Source organism: Anomalospiza imberbis, chromosome 8, assembly GCF_031753505.1.
Source record: "Anomalospiza imberbis isolate Cuckoo-Finch-1a 21T00152 chromosome 8, ASM3175350v1, whole genome shotgun sequence".
Taxonomy (NCBI): Eukaryota; Metazoa; Chordata; class Aves; order Passeriformes; family Viduidae; genus Anomalospiza; species Anomalospiza imberbis.
Genome location: NC_089688.1, coordinates 13,201,368 through 13,215,804, shown reverse-complemented (window position 1 = coordinate 13,215,804; position 14,437 = coordinate 13,201,368). Strand labels below are relative to the sequence as shown.

The 14,437-nt window shown below is 39.7% G+C and overlaps 1 protein-coding gene across 9 annotated transcripts in view; it reads left to right on the top strand.

The window, feature by feature from the left end:
• LRMDA (leucine rich melanocyte differentiation associated) overlaps positions 1-11,684 on the top strand; it is a 656,646-nt gene extending 644,962 nt beyond the window's left edge. For all 9 annotated transcript variants that reach the window (XM_068197419.1, XM_068197414.1, XM_068197410.1 and 6 more), the window contains one exon: positions 9,508-11,684. In XM_068197419.1, the coding sequence (XP_068053520.1) occupies positions 9,508-9,587 (80 nt within the window). In that variant the 3' untranslated portion in view covers positions 9,588-11,684. The remainder of the gene's footprint in view (positions 1-9,507) is intronic.
• The last annotated feature ends 2,753 nt before the right edge of the window (positions 11,685-14,437 follow it).

Genomic DNA, 14,437 nt, shown 5'->3' with positions numbered 1-14,437 from the left:
GCTTCGCTGGAAAATCTTTACTAAGCAGAATACTTGTTAGAAAGTCTTTAGTGCTTTAACTAAACTTTAATGACTCTGACCCTAATGGAGGGGTTTTAATGTGCCTCTCAAGCTGTTTCTCAGTCCCCAATTTTTTATCTTTAGCCAAAGCTTCCATAGAGACTAAAAGTGCACCTGTAAACTATGTTCTACTGGCCACTGTGATTTAACCTTTGGCCCCCTCCCATTAGCATATTTTATAAGGAGACTGAAGAAAGGGAAAAAGAGTTGAGGATAGAAAATGATGACACTATTTTGGCTTTGAGTCCTGGAGGCAGGTTGGGAACTAGACTATGGCCAGTAACTATTTAGCAATAGCAGATGGTGCTATATGTCATATAGCATAGAACAAAATTCTACTAAGAGGCAAGCGCACACTTAGTCCAGAGAACTGCATATTTTCTGAATACTTTGTTTGGATCCAGATGCACTTTTGATTACACTTGATGCTAAATAGTAATAGTGACAGAAGAGAGCAAGGAGCTCACCCGTTGTTGTGTGCTCTTACAAACTGCCAGATGCCTTCAACTTCTGCTGGAAACCAGCGGAATCCCAGGGCGTTGTAGTATCTGTTTCTCAAAAAAAAACTTGGTTTTGTATTAGGAAAAATCATAGCAATCCTATAATTAGCAATTACTTAAATGGTTTTTTTGTTGTTGTTTCTGAGGAAGGGCTTGTGGAAAGGAGCAAGTAATGGCAGACAAAGAAGGTTCCCTTAACTGTATCATAATGTGACAGCAGCACTATTTAATTATGCTCTTTAATTTTATTTGAGAGACTTTCTTTCCTGGTTTTAAAAATAAAAAGCAACTTGTCTTTATTTCAGATGACTCTCTTGAGAAATTTCAAACCAGTTGAGCCAGACTGAATTTTCTATGGCTTTTTTTTTTCCCTAATGTGAACTCCTGCAGCAGGAACACATTTGAGATCCAAACGCAAGTTTTACTCATGAGATGAGCCAAATTTATGTCTAAACTCTCCAGAAGGGCCCTGCTGCTCAAATTTTTTTCACAGAAGAATTTGTAATTTTATTGGAATGCTTGCAGACTTTCCGAACAATTATTCCAAAAGTTTGCTTTCTGCCCCATAAATCATGGTACATTCGTTTAATTCTATCACGGTTACTAAAAGAACTTACTTCCTTCTTTTTTTTTTCCCTTTTGCATTTTACTGCTAATGCAATCTGTGCATGGTTAAGGTTTGTGAAGTATGATTTAATTATAGTCACTTTTTGTTTTCTTAATGACCTTGTCATTCTTTACGGTTTAGTTCCATTGCTGAGTAGTGTAAGTTTTATTATTAGAATGTAGCGCAAAGTACAGAGCAGCCAGCAGAAAGGCCATTTTTGCATATGCTAGCCAAATTAACTGAAGATCTCCTCAATTGTATGGTGAGTGTACGCTGAACAGCTGAACTTTCATATATGGCATGTGGTCGGGAAGGGATTTTAGAACCTCCTTTTCCTCCATCATTCTGAATATGTAAAAAGAGCGTCTTACATCACTGCAGTGGTCGCAGCGTTGCACTAACAAAGTAAGAGAAAGGTGGTTCAAAGCAGCGCTGGCATTTACGCCGCGAATACGAGAGAATAACAAACGCCTCCGCCGCTGGAGGCGGGCCGCGGCCTCCCCCCGACAGCATTTCGAGCCTTTTGTTCAGAGCGCTGCCCCGCCACCAGCACACTCCGACTGGTGCTCCCGAGCTGGGCCCGGCAGAAGCCAGGCTCCCGGGGGAAAGGCTGCAGCGGAGGTTGTACAAACGCAGGCTCCGCTGGCGACACCGCGGGCCGCGCTGCCGCTGCCACCGCCGCCCGCCCGCGCGGCTCGGCGCGGCTCGGCGGGGCTGGCACAAACAGCTGCTGCCCTCTAGTGTCCGGGGCCCGCCCGCACAGGCAGCGGGCTCTGGCGGCGGGGTCAGCGGCGAGCGGAGCTCGGCTGAGAGCCGACCTGCCAGGAGTATTTACTGCCCTTTTCTGTCTTTACTGCTTTCGTTCACACCACAGATGAGAGAATGAGATACATCGAGAAGTGTTTTCAAGACCCAGAGGACTGCGAGCCCATACTTCTTTCCTTCATCTCTTTCAAGGGCGTTCAGTATATCCAAATGTAAGCATCAGTCCACCCCTAAAATTTGGCATGCTGATGCTTTCTGTGCACTTGGGTTTCTTTAATTACAGTATCTAGGTAACTACCAAATTTATGAGCCTGAGTAATTGAAAAAAAAAAATCTGTTTTAATTTTTCAACATATTTCACAGCAAGTATTTAATTATAAAGTCAGCATTAATTCTCTCAGTGACAGTAACAATGCAAAACTGGTAAAGGTGCACTAAAGAGACAAAAGCATTTGGTTTGGGGTTTTTGTTTATTTGTTTCTGTATTTTTTTGCATGCTTTTTTTTTTCATTTTCACTAGGAAGAGACATTCCAACCCCCCAACATATTTCTCTGATGATAGTTACAATGAGCATGGAAAGATTCCAAAGAAATCCCAAGTGTAGAACCTTAAATTGTAACAATGATACCCAGAGGAGTATGGAACTGGTTAATGATTTAAAGTATTATGCCCTAAATGCTCCTATTTTAGCCAACAGTAGAGAATCTGTAGACAGCACATGCCCAGATCAAAGCTGATCATGTCAATGTCGTTCAAGGAGGGAAGGATACCCTCCTTTCCCCCTGCTCTCCCCCCTACCCTTTTTTTAAACAAAGTATGACATCTGAGGAACAGTGTGTTGATTGTTCCACTGCCAGGATACGCATAATGGAAACATTAGCTCCAAGATAACTTTTAATCTGTCAGCCTAATGGCTCCTTAATGTGTAGAGGGCTTTAAATGTATGTCAGCCAGGGCTGTATAAAGTAATATAGTTTGTGGCCTGAATGGATCTAGATGACTCCGCACCATGACACAATATGGTTTATTATTAAGTATCAGCTCATCAGCTTATTCCCACGGACTTGGACAAGCTTCTCAATTTTCCAGTAACAGATTATGTGAGAAAAACCTTGCTATGCTTTTTTTTTTTTTTTTTTTTTTTTTTACTTTTTCTTTCTCCCCCCCACTTCTAAATTACAAGTTTCTTCCCTAGTTGCACTGGGAGCCCTGAAGTGTATTTACAGCAGGCTGCACTTTATCACACATCAGCTTGACTGCTAGTTTACACTGAACATTTATGCAGCTTCCTTGGCCCAGGATGCAAACTTCACATCTTAGTATTCCTATCACCTTCATTGCAAATTTTTCCAACATCCCCTCCCTGCTGACTGCTTTGCTCCCCCCTCCCCTACTCTCACTTCCCTGCATACTCCCCCCTTTTTCCCCCTTCCCACAAACAGGCCAGTGAGACTTGACATGTCACAGCACTTGTCTGTGCAGGATACTTGCAATAATTCAGTGTGTTAGTTTGCCTTCTGTGATTCCTCTCAGCTCTAGCTTAGGTGTATAATTCTAACACCATTGCTGTAGACTGGATACAGATTTGATTTTGTGCCTTTCAGTAATTTCTTTCAGTCTGAAAGACCATTTTGTGCCCCATCCTGTAGGGTGTCCAGAGGGAAAATGTTATCATTTTTCGGCATCCCTGTGCAGGGAGCAGAGCAAAGAGGTAATTCATCTCCTCTGAATGGGAAGGTTACCTTCCTTGAATGTTGTTACCCTCAGAGAGAGGGAGGAGTCAGGATGAGCAGTTTACTACTGAAGGTACGTCTTCTTCTTTCTCCAGGAAACCTGCAATGGACCACAATCCCTGATTCACAGGCACTTCTTTGGGAGTATTGGGAGACCACTCTGTGAGAACTGTGGCCCTGGTGAAGGAATTTTGCCTTAGCTACAGCTAGCTCTGTCCCCAGCCTTCTCAAGCACAACCTCACCCCTGTATGCATAGCTGCTTTTTGAGAAATTATGCATCATTTTTGCATACATTTAGCGTTTCTATCCTCTTAAAAATAAATTAACTCATTTATAACATAAGGAACATTAATATTTGTGCATTTATTATGTGAGCACTTGTGAGTGTGTTATGATAATATTTTAGGGAATTTATGTGGGTTTTGCTTCTTACTGTGATATTTCAGGTCTTTTTAAGATTCTTTTCCACAGCATTTAGCAGTGGCACAACCAAAGGCATTCTTATCTCTTGTATTCTCCTCTTTTTGTTGCTCCTCCTTCTCTGGTTTAAGGAGTCAAGCTCTTGTGTCTTAACTCCAGCCAGGAGCAATCTGGAAATGTGGTTGCAACAAACTGATGAAATGGTAGCAGCCAGAGAACCCATCCCATTAGCAAGGACAGCTGCAACTCTTCTGTTCTTGTCCTGTGTCATGTTGCAGTTTGTGAGCTCAGTCCTCCCCATGCTGGCAGTGGTTTGGTTGCTGGGGCAGAGTGCAAGTCTGAGTGGATCTCTCTGGGTTACACACTTGGATGCTTTGGGGAGTACTTGGTGACCCAGATGATCCTTTACACCTTTTCTTGTCTTCTCAGATTCCTATGTCAGAAAATTCACAGGCTGGATCATATTCAATAGAAACAAGTATTCTGTTTCACCAAAAGAAACTGAAAATAAGTTGTCAACTAGACAACTAATTAAAGTTGTTAGAATTTCCAGGTAGATAAATACAAACTGAAAACTTACTAAACTCCTGTACAAGAGGGTTTGCTTTTGGATTGTTGTTTTTTTTTTTTCCCACCTTTACATATTCCTTAGATAAAAAGATTTTTAAGAGTTTTAGATTAACTTGAGTTGTGGAGGTGTTTTGCCTAAATCAGTAGCATTGTAGACTTTAAATTGTTCATAGATATAGGTATTTATTCTCCTCTAAATGTTGTCAGTAGGGAATTAGTTTCCTTTATAGGAAGTTTATATTAATATTTAAGGGAATTTCACAGCTTCTGTTCATTAATTGTAGAATATGCCCAAGTGCCTATGAAAAAAATGATAATGGCGTTGATATTTCATCCTGAAGGGTCTCAAAACAATTTACAGATTGGTAGTATAACCACACTGAAATGCACCCAGCTTCTTGGTGGAACATGGCAGCTGTTTAATAGCCCATAGCAAAACTATGCAACAGCAGGTTGTGCAGAAAGAGATGAATATGGATCAAATACAAATTGGCAGTGGAGGATTTAGGTACTGTGCTCTAATTAAAGTTAGGTGAAGTGGAATTCCACTAGAATATTGAGTCTGTGTATGGAGTGCTACGCTTTATCTGACCGCAGCTCCTAGTAGCGGGCCCTGTGGTTAGTCCACGTGAGAGACAGGCAGAAGGCTGTTAACTGAAATGTACTCCCTGATGGATACTGCAGACCAGTGTTTGACAAACACATTTAATTGTGAATACTTTGCTGCTTTCACTTGCAGAGGGGCTTATTAAAATTATTTTATGTTAAAATGGGTGCCTGGTGGGGATGTTGGGCAGATGTGGCAATAGTTTTCGATGGGGGTGGCAAAATTTTTTGACTTGGCTACATAGTTTTAGTAATTACTTTTTAAAGAAAACTGAATGGTGCTGGAGGAAGCTGTGTTGCTAGAAGCTGCCTAAGATGTGATGACTGAGAAGTGGATTTTTCTAAATGTGGAATATTAATGTGGTAGGAAAAATGCAACAAGATGCTACCCGACAACAGTTCCCTTAGATCACTGTCTGCTTGAGATGAATTTTGACCTGGAACTAAGGCTGTATGATCTGTAGGTCTAACACTTCCCATTGCAACTTGTTTTTGCCACTTCTGATATAATACATCTGCAAACCTTTTTTTGCTCTAGCAAAGTGGATAGAGGTCTAAAAGCACCATAGCTCTCAGCAAAATATACCAAATTTAAAAGGAGCTAACATGACTTGAACTTTTTCACATGCTTTAGTATGCATGTATGTATTTATTTATTTGGATAATTGGATTTTCCCTCAGCTAAGGAAAGGCTGGTGTTGCTGACATTACAATGTGTTTGTGAAGAAAGACTGATACCACAACACATGCAAGCAACTGCAAGGTCATTACTTACCCAGCATAATTAGAACATCCATTCCAAAGGATGGAAACATTTAAAAGATAAAGAGTGAATTTAAAAATTATTCTTCCCAATGCAGTTTTTTCATAATTATAGTTCTAACAGCTTGTGGTGATGGTAGAATCAGCTACTTAAGAAAAATTAGAAGCCTCATTCAGGGAAGATGATCCCTCAAGAGACCTTGTGTTGTCATTTCTTAAGAACCTTGAGCAGAAACCTCATTCTGGATGCTGTGTATTGTTTTGATGTATAGGGGGTATACTTAGCTTATTATGGCCAATGCTGGATATTTTAATTAAAAACACAAGAACAGCCACAGATGTATTGTTTTCCCCTCATTCTTTCTCTTGTCTATGTGCAAAAGAACAAGTGTACTTCCAGCCCTGCAAGGAAAGAATACCATAGCAGATAGGCAGAAAAAAAACAGTAGCTTTCCTAAATTCACATGTGACATATCTTAGCATCAGAATTCTCATTGCAGCACACAAACATTTTGCAGTTCTCTGAGCTTTCTGTAGTTGCCAAAGGGAGGTGGGACATAAAGAGGAAAAACAAAGCAAAACAAATAACCATGCCAGTCACTGCATTTAATTTATGAGCAAGATTATTGTTTTACAAATAACCTTCATGATAAACAAGGTCTCATGGCAACATTTTCAACTGTGCTTTTATCAAGCTCTCTGAGCAGCATGTGTAATATGCCTGGCAATCGAATCACAGCTGTGTGCCTGGGTAGGGAATCTCTGTGGAGACAACACTTCCTTAATTTAAACAATTGTAGGCTGCAGGATTTCAAAAATTTCAGCTGACTTTAACTGTCACTAGCCCAAGCACCTTTATCCCCAGGCGAGCAGCAGCAGCTGGATTTCATTTCCTGCTGCCAGACTGTCCGACATCTTTGCTGAACATCCTGGGAACAGAGCGTCTTTACTTTAAGGATTTTATTCAAGGTGACAGCTCCTCACACTTTAGCGTTCAGATCACCTCAAGTAGCTGAGATATCAGTGAAAATGAGAGCACTTCTCCAGCAAACTCCAAATTTAGATTGACTGAGGTTATCCTTAGGCCTCTAGACCCAGCCTCCACGACAGCACAGGCCTGCCAGTAACTTTAAAACTACAGTGGAGTTTGTAATGATGTCTGGGGAGAAATATTCTGCCAGAGCAGTGGAGGATACTATAAGCGATAGGAAATGATGTCAGATTTAGTTAGGACTGGAGACAGTGTTAGAATATACTTGGCATAATATGGCACCGGTATCTCTGTCAGCATCTCTGTTTTCTGTCACCGCACACAATCCCAGGCCTGTCTGTAGCCCTGACAGTGTCTTTTCAGATCAGGTTATTGCCAACTTGGAGACTGGCTCAGCACAGCACCATACAGCCCCCTTTGTTTGAAGTCTGCCCTTTTGTCATTAATGCACTTGATGTCTATTTAAATCTGACGGTGAATACAGTATCTGTTTTCCTGTCAGGAGATCATTGACAATATTAATACCTCATGTCCTTGCCTCATTTTCTAAGCACTGACACCTAGCTATAGTCTCCAGCATTCATCAAACAGCACTCTCTCACCAGCATCTCTATAAACAGTCTTGCTTCCAGTCCTTAAGAAATGCAGCAGACCTCAAACAAGACTTTTATCAATGCCAGTGAAAAAGGAGTCCAAAGAATGTCGTTAATAAATTGCTCATATCCTTTGCATTTAGAGCAATAAATGGCCTTGTTACCAACTTGGGATATCTGTTTAGGGAAAGAAAAACTTGGTTGTCATTAGACTCTTGTTTAGGAATGCTGTTACCATCTTTTGCATGTGAAAACTGCTTCACTAGTAAAATTATTGGAATTTAAATTATTGAAGAAAGCTCTATGCAGGAGGGGAAAATGATCAGGCACTGCACTGTATAGTCCCCAATGTATTTGTATTATCCTGAAGAGGAACGTTTTTCACAACAAATGACAGGCCAATCTATTTCCCCCCCACAACCCTCCTAGGAACGTGTTGCCATCATGCTGTCTTAGAGAGGAAGAAGAGCATGGGTTTAAATTAATCTTTCATGACCATGCCTTCCAAAGCTTTAGTAGCTTATCTTATGTATCCTAACTATATCCAGACGCTATAGTAGAAAACAGTGGACACAGAATATAAAAGCTTGCACAGTTAATCCATACTGCAAGTGGGAACAGTAACAGCTGTGTGAGTTCTGGAAATCTAAAACAAGAAAGAATTGAGGATCCGCTCCTCCCCCTTCTTTACCCTTTATGTAAGGCAGTGCTTGTCTCCTTTAGGCTAGGTTATGTTTGCCCTTGTGGAGGTGAGCTGGATACTTCAGTTACTGCTCTGGTAAGACACTCCCAAGGCAGAGGAGACCCTTCCACCTTCTTTCTGTTCATTGGAGATGACTTTAATTTGACTATACATGTGTGAGGGCTCAAAGAGCAACTCTGCTAGTAAAATTTAGCATCTTTGAGGATGTTCACAGGTGGGATGTAACTGTGAACTTACACTTTCACATACCATTTAGTACCACCAGAGGGAATGCTTTTGAATCAGGTAGTGAGATTTGCAGGTATGTGTGTCTCACCCACAGCAGTTAAGGCTTCCTCGGGCATCTTTCTGCCTGTACTCACTGTGAATAATGTGCCTTGCCTCCCAAAACCAGTATTATGGCTAATTGTTGAAATAATCCCACACATGCCAATATTTGGCATAATTAAATTGTATCTTGCTCGTGGGATTTGCAATGTTGTTTGGGGAGATACTTTGGAAATGTTTTTGTTGAATATTTATTTGTATGTATAAAAATGCTGGAGTCTGGGGAGGCCGACTGTTCTGGCCCATGTCTGTCGATGGCTTCCCATCTAGGTTTCAGCCATTCACTTCAATTATCTGTCACTGACAACAAGGGTGGTTTAGGTGCTTGCAGTATGACTTTGGGGAAGTTTGACAGGTTTTTCCAGGATCCACATTAAAGTGTAATTATTTGCTGCTGGGTTTTTTTTTGGGTTTTTTTTTGTTTTTTTTTTTTTTGTTTTGTTTTGTTTTTTTTCTTTTTTATTTCATTCATCAGGAAAACCTTTTAAACAAATAGCAAGGAGACAGCAGAGATCACAAAATATAACTTCAACCCAGAAATTCTAGTTTTTTAGTAGCAGGAGAGAGGTACTCTGATTTAAAACACATTGTATGATGTTTCAGTGTTATGAAGTTCTAGTTTTGAAGATACTTGTGGATGTATGTTTAACGGGATAGGTCATGTAGGTATTTGAACACATTTTTCCAGTAGGTTCAAAACTGCTGATTGAAATGGCAATTCAGAATATTTGAAATGCACAAACTTTCTTTCTTTTGCAGGACAAGAGAAAACTGCTCCTTTTCCTCCTTCAAATTTCCCAAGTTATGTGCTTTATTGCATATTTTTCTACTTCAGTCCTAACTGTAATTAATTTCTTCTTTATTCTAGGCATTTTGGGGAAATGTCGCTACATTTACTATGGAAAACATTCCGAGGGCAACAGATTCATCCGAGATGACCAGCTATAAAACATAGTGCTGTTTTGTGCCTCTTCAGTCCCTCCACATAAGAAGCACAAATCACATCTACATTTTAAGCATGTAACTAAAGTCCTCTAGTGCCTTCTGCTGACTTTGCCAAGCCTGTCAAGATCATCCTTCTATCTTAGTCTGAGTAGTCACATAGAGATTGACATGATTGCCTTTAAGCAGGTCCCATCCACCAGTGTGACAGACAGCTGCAGCCGAGCACCCGGCCTGACAGGAGGAGCACGGTGATGGATTGCCTGGTCCAAGTGCTGCTCGCAGGAGAGCAGGGGTCACACCTGGGGCTGGACTGAACCCACTCCATCCGTGGCGCCTCCGCAAAAGCACCGCGTTTATCTCTGCCTGGCCTGTTGAGCCAAAGTGGATGCTGATATCAAAGTGTTTAAAAAAGAGAGAGGCTGTAATTTCAGATGAAAAAGCCCTTATCTGTTCTTATTTTTTTTCCCTGTGAATTAAGTGCTTGTGTTTCTATCATCTCATACATGCTTACACAAATCCTTTCACAGTTTGGTAGTACACCCACCCAGCCCCAAAATGAGCCTAGATGGATTATTTTTTCTTTCAGCAGGGAAAAATATATATCCTTAAAACATTCTGGCCATGCAAAGCACTGTCAATTTGTATAGATGTTTATATGCAAAGGAAAAGGATTTAAGCAATTTCCCAGACAAAAAAATTTTTCTAATTCTTGAATCGCATCTCATTGTTTACTAGCTCTTACCTTCAGAAAAGTGAATGTTTCTTTATGTTGTAAAATAATGTCATAGCTTAACTGTTTACACTTGGAAGAAGTCCTCGTTAGTGATGTTGACAGTGTGTATTATTCCTGGTTTATTGCACAAGCTATTTTTAACTTTTAGGGATTATGTTTAGAATTAAATGCTTAAATTTGGGGAAAAACGTGCTTAAAAGGAATGATATAAATCTGCCACCAGATGGGTGTGATTATTCAGAGGGGAAAAAAGTCAACAAAAGTAACTGGTGGAATTAACATAATTAGCAGCTTTACTAATATATTGGAGAGATGAGTTCTGAATAATCCCTTTTGATTTCTATGTAAGAAAAGCTATTATCAGATTTTCAGTCAAGAAAATAAAAAGGCATGGCAAATTTCCTGCTTTTCTGATAAAGAGGTTGGACATATTTAGAATTGTTAATTGTTACTGTGGAAAAAAATAAAGTCCCATACTTCATGCATATATTGTGTTAAATTCTACTTGATACAATGGGATTAGCCAAGGAATATGTAGAAATTCTGACCTCTTGGCTGTTCCAAACCCATTCATATTGATCCCAGTTGAGAGCTATCAGTGCCTAGCTGTTCTTGGTTTGTTTGAAATTACTTGGTGGTCTTTATTCACTTTCCTGGATAAAAAAAAAAAAAAAATACCAGTCTTTAGAGACTATCTACCTTGGGGGCTTTTATCAGCTGGCATTACAGGTGGAAGTGAAGTGAACATGGAAGCCAGTCGTGAAAGCAGATGTGACTGATGAAATAGTGAGGCACTGGCTGGGTGCCAAAGGAAAGCTTGCTGCTGCTCAGCATTTTAGGCCTCACTCAGTAAACGGAAGCCTTTGCTCGCTCTGCAAGTATATAATAAATCTTTAACAGATACTTTAAATCACTGATGAACATAGAACGATCCAGTTCACACCACTTGTATTTCAAATGGAGCTCTGAGCTGTTTGATTGGTGTCTGGAAAGCACATTTGAGCCACTTGTCATGCCTCTTCTACTGTCATAGGTGACTACAAATGAAAGGTCAATTCACATTGCAAGTCCGAGGAGATACCAGATAAATGAAAACTACATGCCTTTTTCTTCAATCAAAAATAGTAATAGGGCACTTGTCATCTGTTTTCGTTATAAAAATAACAGCAATCTTAGTTTGTTACTATCATGATGCCTGTTTTGAAGCCTCCACACATTTTGGCTATGGCAATGTTTTAGGCAGCAGGATTTGTTATAGCGTTGTTTAGAATAACCTAATGTCACTTTCAGTCTGTTTGCATATATGTTCTTGTCTTTATAAAAGGCTTTAACCCTGCCTCAAACAATAAACAGCACTTGCAAACTGACCGCATGCTTTTTCCATCTTTATTTTGTTTGTTTACTTTTCCTAATGTCAAAACCATTTGTATCATTTTCAGGAGTGTTTTATTCCTAGTAAGACTTTGGAGGCAAAAATATTTTTGGAATGAAATTTGAAGAAATTCTCTTCCACTTTGGATTTTGTTTTCACTTGGGGGATTATGTTCCTAGAATTAAATATGGTAAAGCAGTAACTGAAATCTGCTTGAATGGAATTCACACAAAATGTCTTTAATTCTGGAAAATCCAAAATAAAATCTGTGAATAATTATTTTATATTACTAGCATGTATTAGGTTATTTAAAAACATGCATGGATGTGTATTACTGTTTATGAAAATATCTTTTTTCTTTATAAATATGCAAAGCATTTTATTTTCAGATGTGTTCTGCTGAAATTTTGGTTCAAGAGATGGCAGAATTTTCACATTTGGGGTTGCTACTTATACTTGTTTCATTCCTAAGTGGGAACTGTACCTGAATTTCTTAAATGAACTATCATTTAGGAGGAAAGTTACAGTAAAGTAATCTAGGAAGGAGTTCCACTCTCTTTCCTTTGCTCCCCCTTCTCCATATGTGGCACATTTTTGCCTCTCAAGATTAACTAGGCTATTAAAAATAAAATATTTGCCTACAAAATTAAAAATACTTTAAAATATGTATATTTCAAAGGAACCACTCCAGTCTTAGTGTTGTGTTGTAACTTCAGTCTTAGGTTCAGTCTTGAGATGACCTTTGCCTTTTGTCAGACATCACGTCTTCACAAATGAAGACTAGGAGGCAAATGTTTTTACTAGGAGATGCCTATAGAAGCTGTGCTTACTACATTTGTAACTTCATGTATTGAAAATGTAAATCCCTAACCTTGAAATTAGAAACAAGGAAAAGATCCAAACTAGAAATTCACTTCAATGTCACAAAGATAAATGACCTTCAGTTAAAATCTTGCTGTTATGGATACACAAACCTAACTTTAGAGCACATTGGCTTTAATTGAATCTGTTGCATGCATAAATGATTTATGGGATTGCTGAAAGTATGTCACCACTGAAGCCACTTTTTTCTCCTTTCTTAGGGCTGAGTCTCACAGTCTTTATTCTAGTATTTGCCTTAAACTGTGAGTGTCTTTGAAGTCAATGTGTTAGCCATGAGAATTAGAGTTACTAAGTTTTGGAAGGCTGATAGGCAGCCCTTTTTAATACATTTGTTCTTTGAGCAGGGCATTACTTGATTGCTGACTGTTCAATTCTCACATCTTTACAGATGAAAAATCACTGTGTGCTGGTGTACCATCGCTCCCATATAAGACAGAAGAAAGAAACAAACATGTCTGTGCTTTTGAAAATGCTTTCTGTAAAATAAAAGGGTTCATTTGCTGCCAGTGGGTGTATTAATATTTTTTATTCCTGCCAACAGTATGAGTATGTTGGGAAATGTTTGCCCCCAGCAGAACTTTTCTGGATGCAGCCTTTGTGGTGAAGTTCTGAATCAGCCCATTTTATACTGACTCACATTGAGTCTTACCACATATTTCTTCTTAATGTGGTGTGATAGTTGGCACATGAATCTCTGCTTACCCACTTTAGGAAAGTTTATTGTCTTTATTCTGTAGGTCTGTCTGTCTTTTTGCTTTGTTAAATGGTTGGCATATGTGAAAGAAAGAGATGAAATTCAGCTTTCCAGAGGTGTAACCATATAGCCAGATTGACTCTTTATGTTTGACATGGATTTCGAAGTATCTGTTTGCAGGTTCAGTCTGCAGAATCTGACAGCAAATCAGGTGATAAGAAGTCAGGGGTCTTGCATGGCCTGCTAGCTGTTGTCCTCTGTTCCTGAAGATCTCTAGCTGTGTCCTTGTCTGAATCAATTGCCATCTCATTGCACTGCAAGCAAGTGATGGCACAAAATAGGTAAATGCTTCCCTTTTGTTTTTAAAATGAAATTTCTGTGTCTCTGCTCATAGTATAACAGTTGAAATGCATGGTTTGCTTTTTTTGGTGGTTTTATATCTACATGATAACTGTTACATTTCACTGCCTAGTCTTTTTCTGCTATTTAGTTAAAATCTATTTTCCCCAGTCTTTTCTACTCCTAGTAATGGGAATAAAACAAGACAACATATGATTGTGAGAAAACAAGCATTTAAAAATCTTACTATGGGACCATGCCTGTGCTAACAACTCCGAGGGACAGGTGTGTAGGCACACAGTTTGTAGTAATTGGGGTGGGGCTGTGGCCCAGCCTCATCCCCAGTGGGCACAGCTGTGAGAAGCAGGTGAGCAGCATTGACAGCAATGAGCCATGGAGTGCCCAGGTGCACTGAGCAACCACCAAAGGGAACAGAGGGCACACAGGTGCACTGCATGGACATGAGGGTATAAAAGGTTGGGCTGAAAAATGAGGGCAGATGCTTGCAGCCTTCTGAAGTGGAATGATGTTACTCTGTGTGAGCAGATGCCTGAAGCCTTCTGATGAGGTATGGTGTTACTCTGTCTGGGCTGAAGCTTTCTGATATTGTATGGTGATACTCTGGGGGCTGCCTCAACTGCACCATGTTCTGTGACACAGATGAGCAGTGTTATTCACAAACACATCTAAATGGACTGACAGACCAAGATCCTGATTTGAAGCCTTAGAGTTAGCCTGTGAATGTGAGTAACTGATAAAACCTTTGATTTCCTTGTACCACTCTTGCAGCATTAGCTGTCTAGAGAAAGTTATGTAGCCTAAAATGAGTTAAT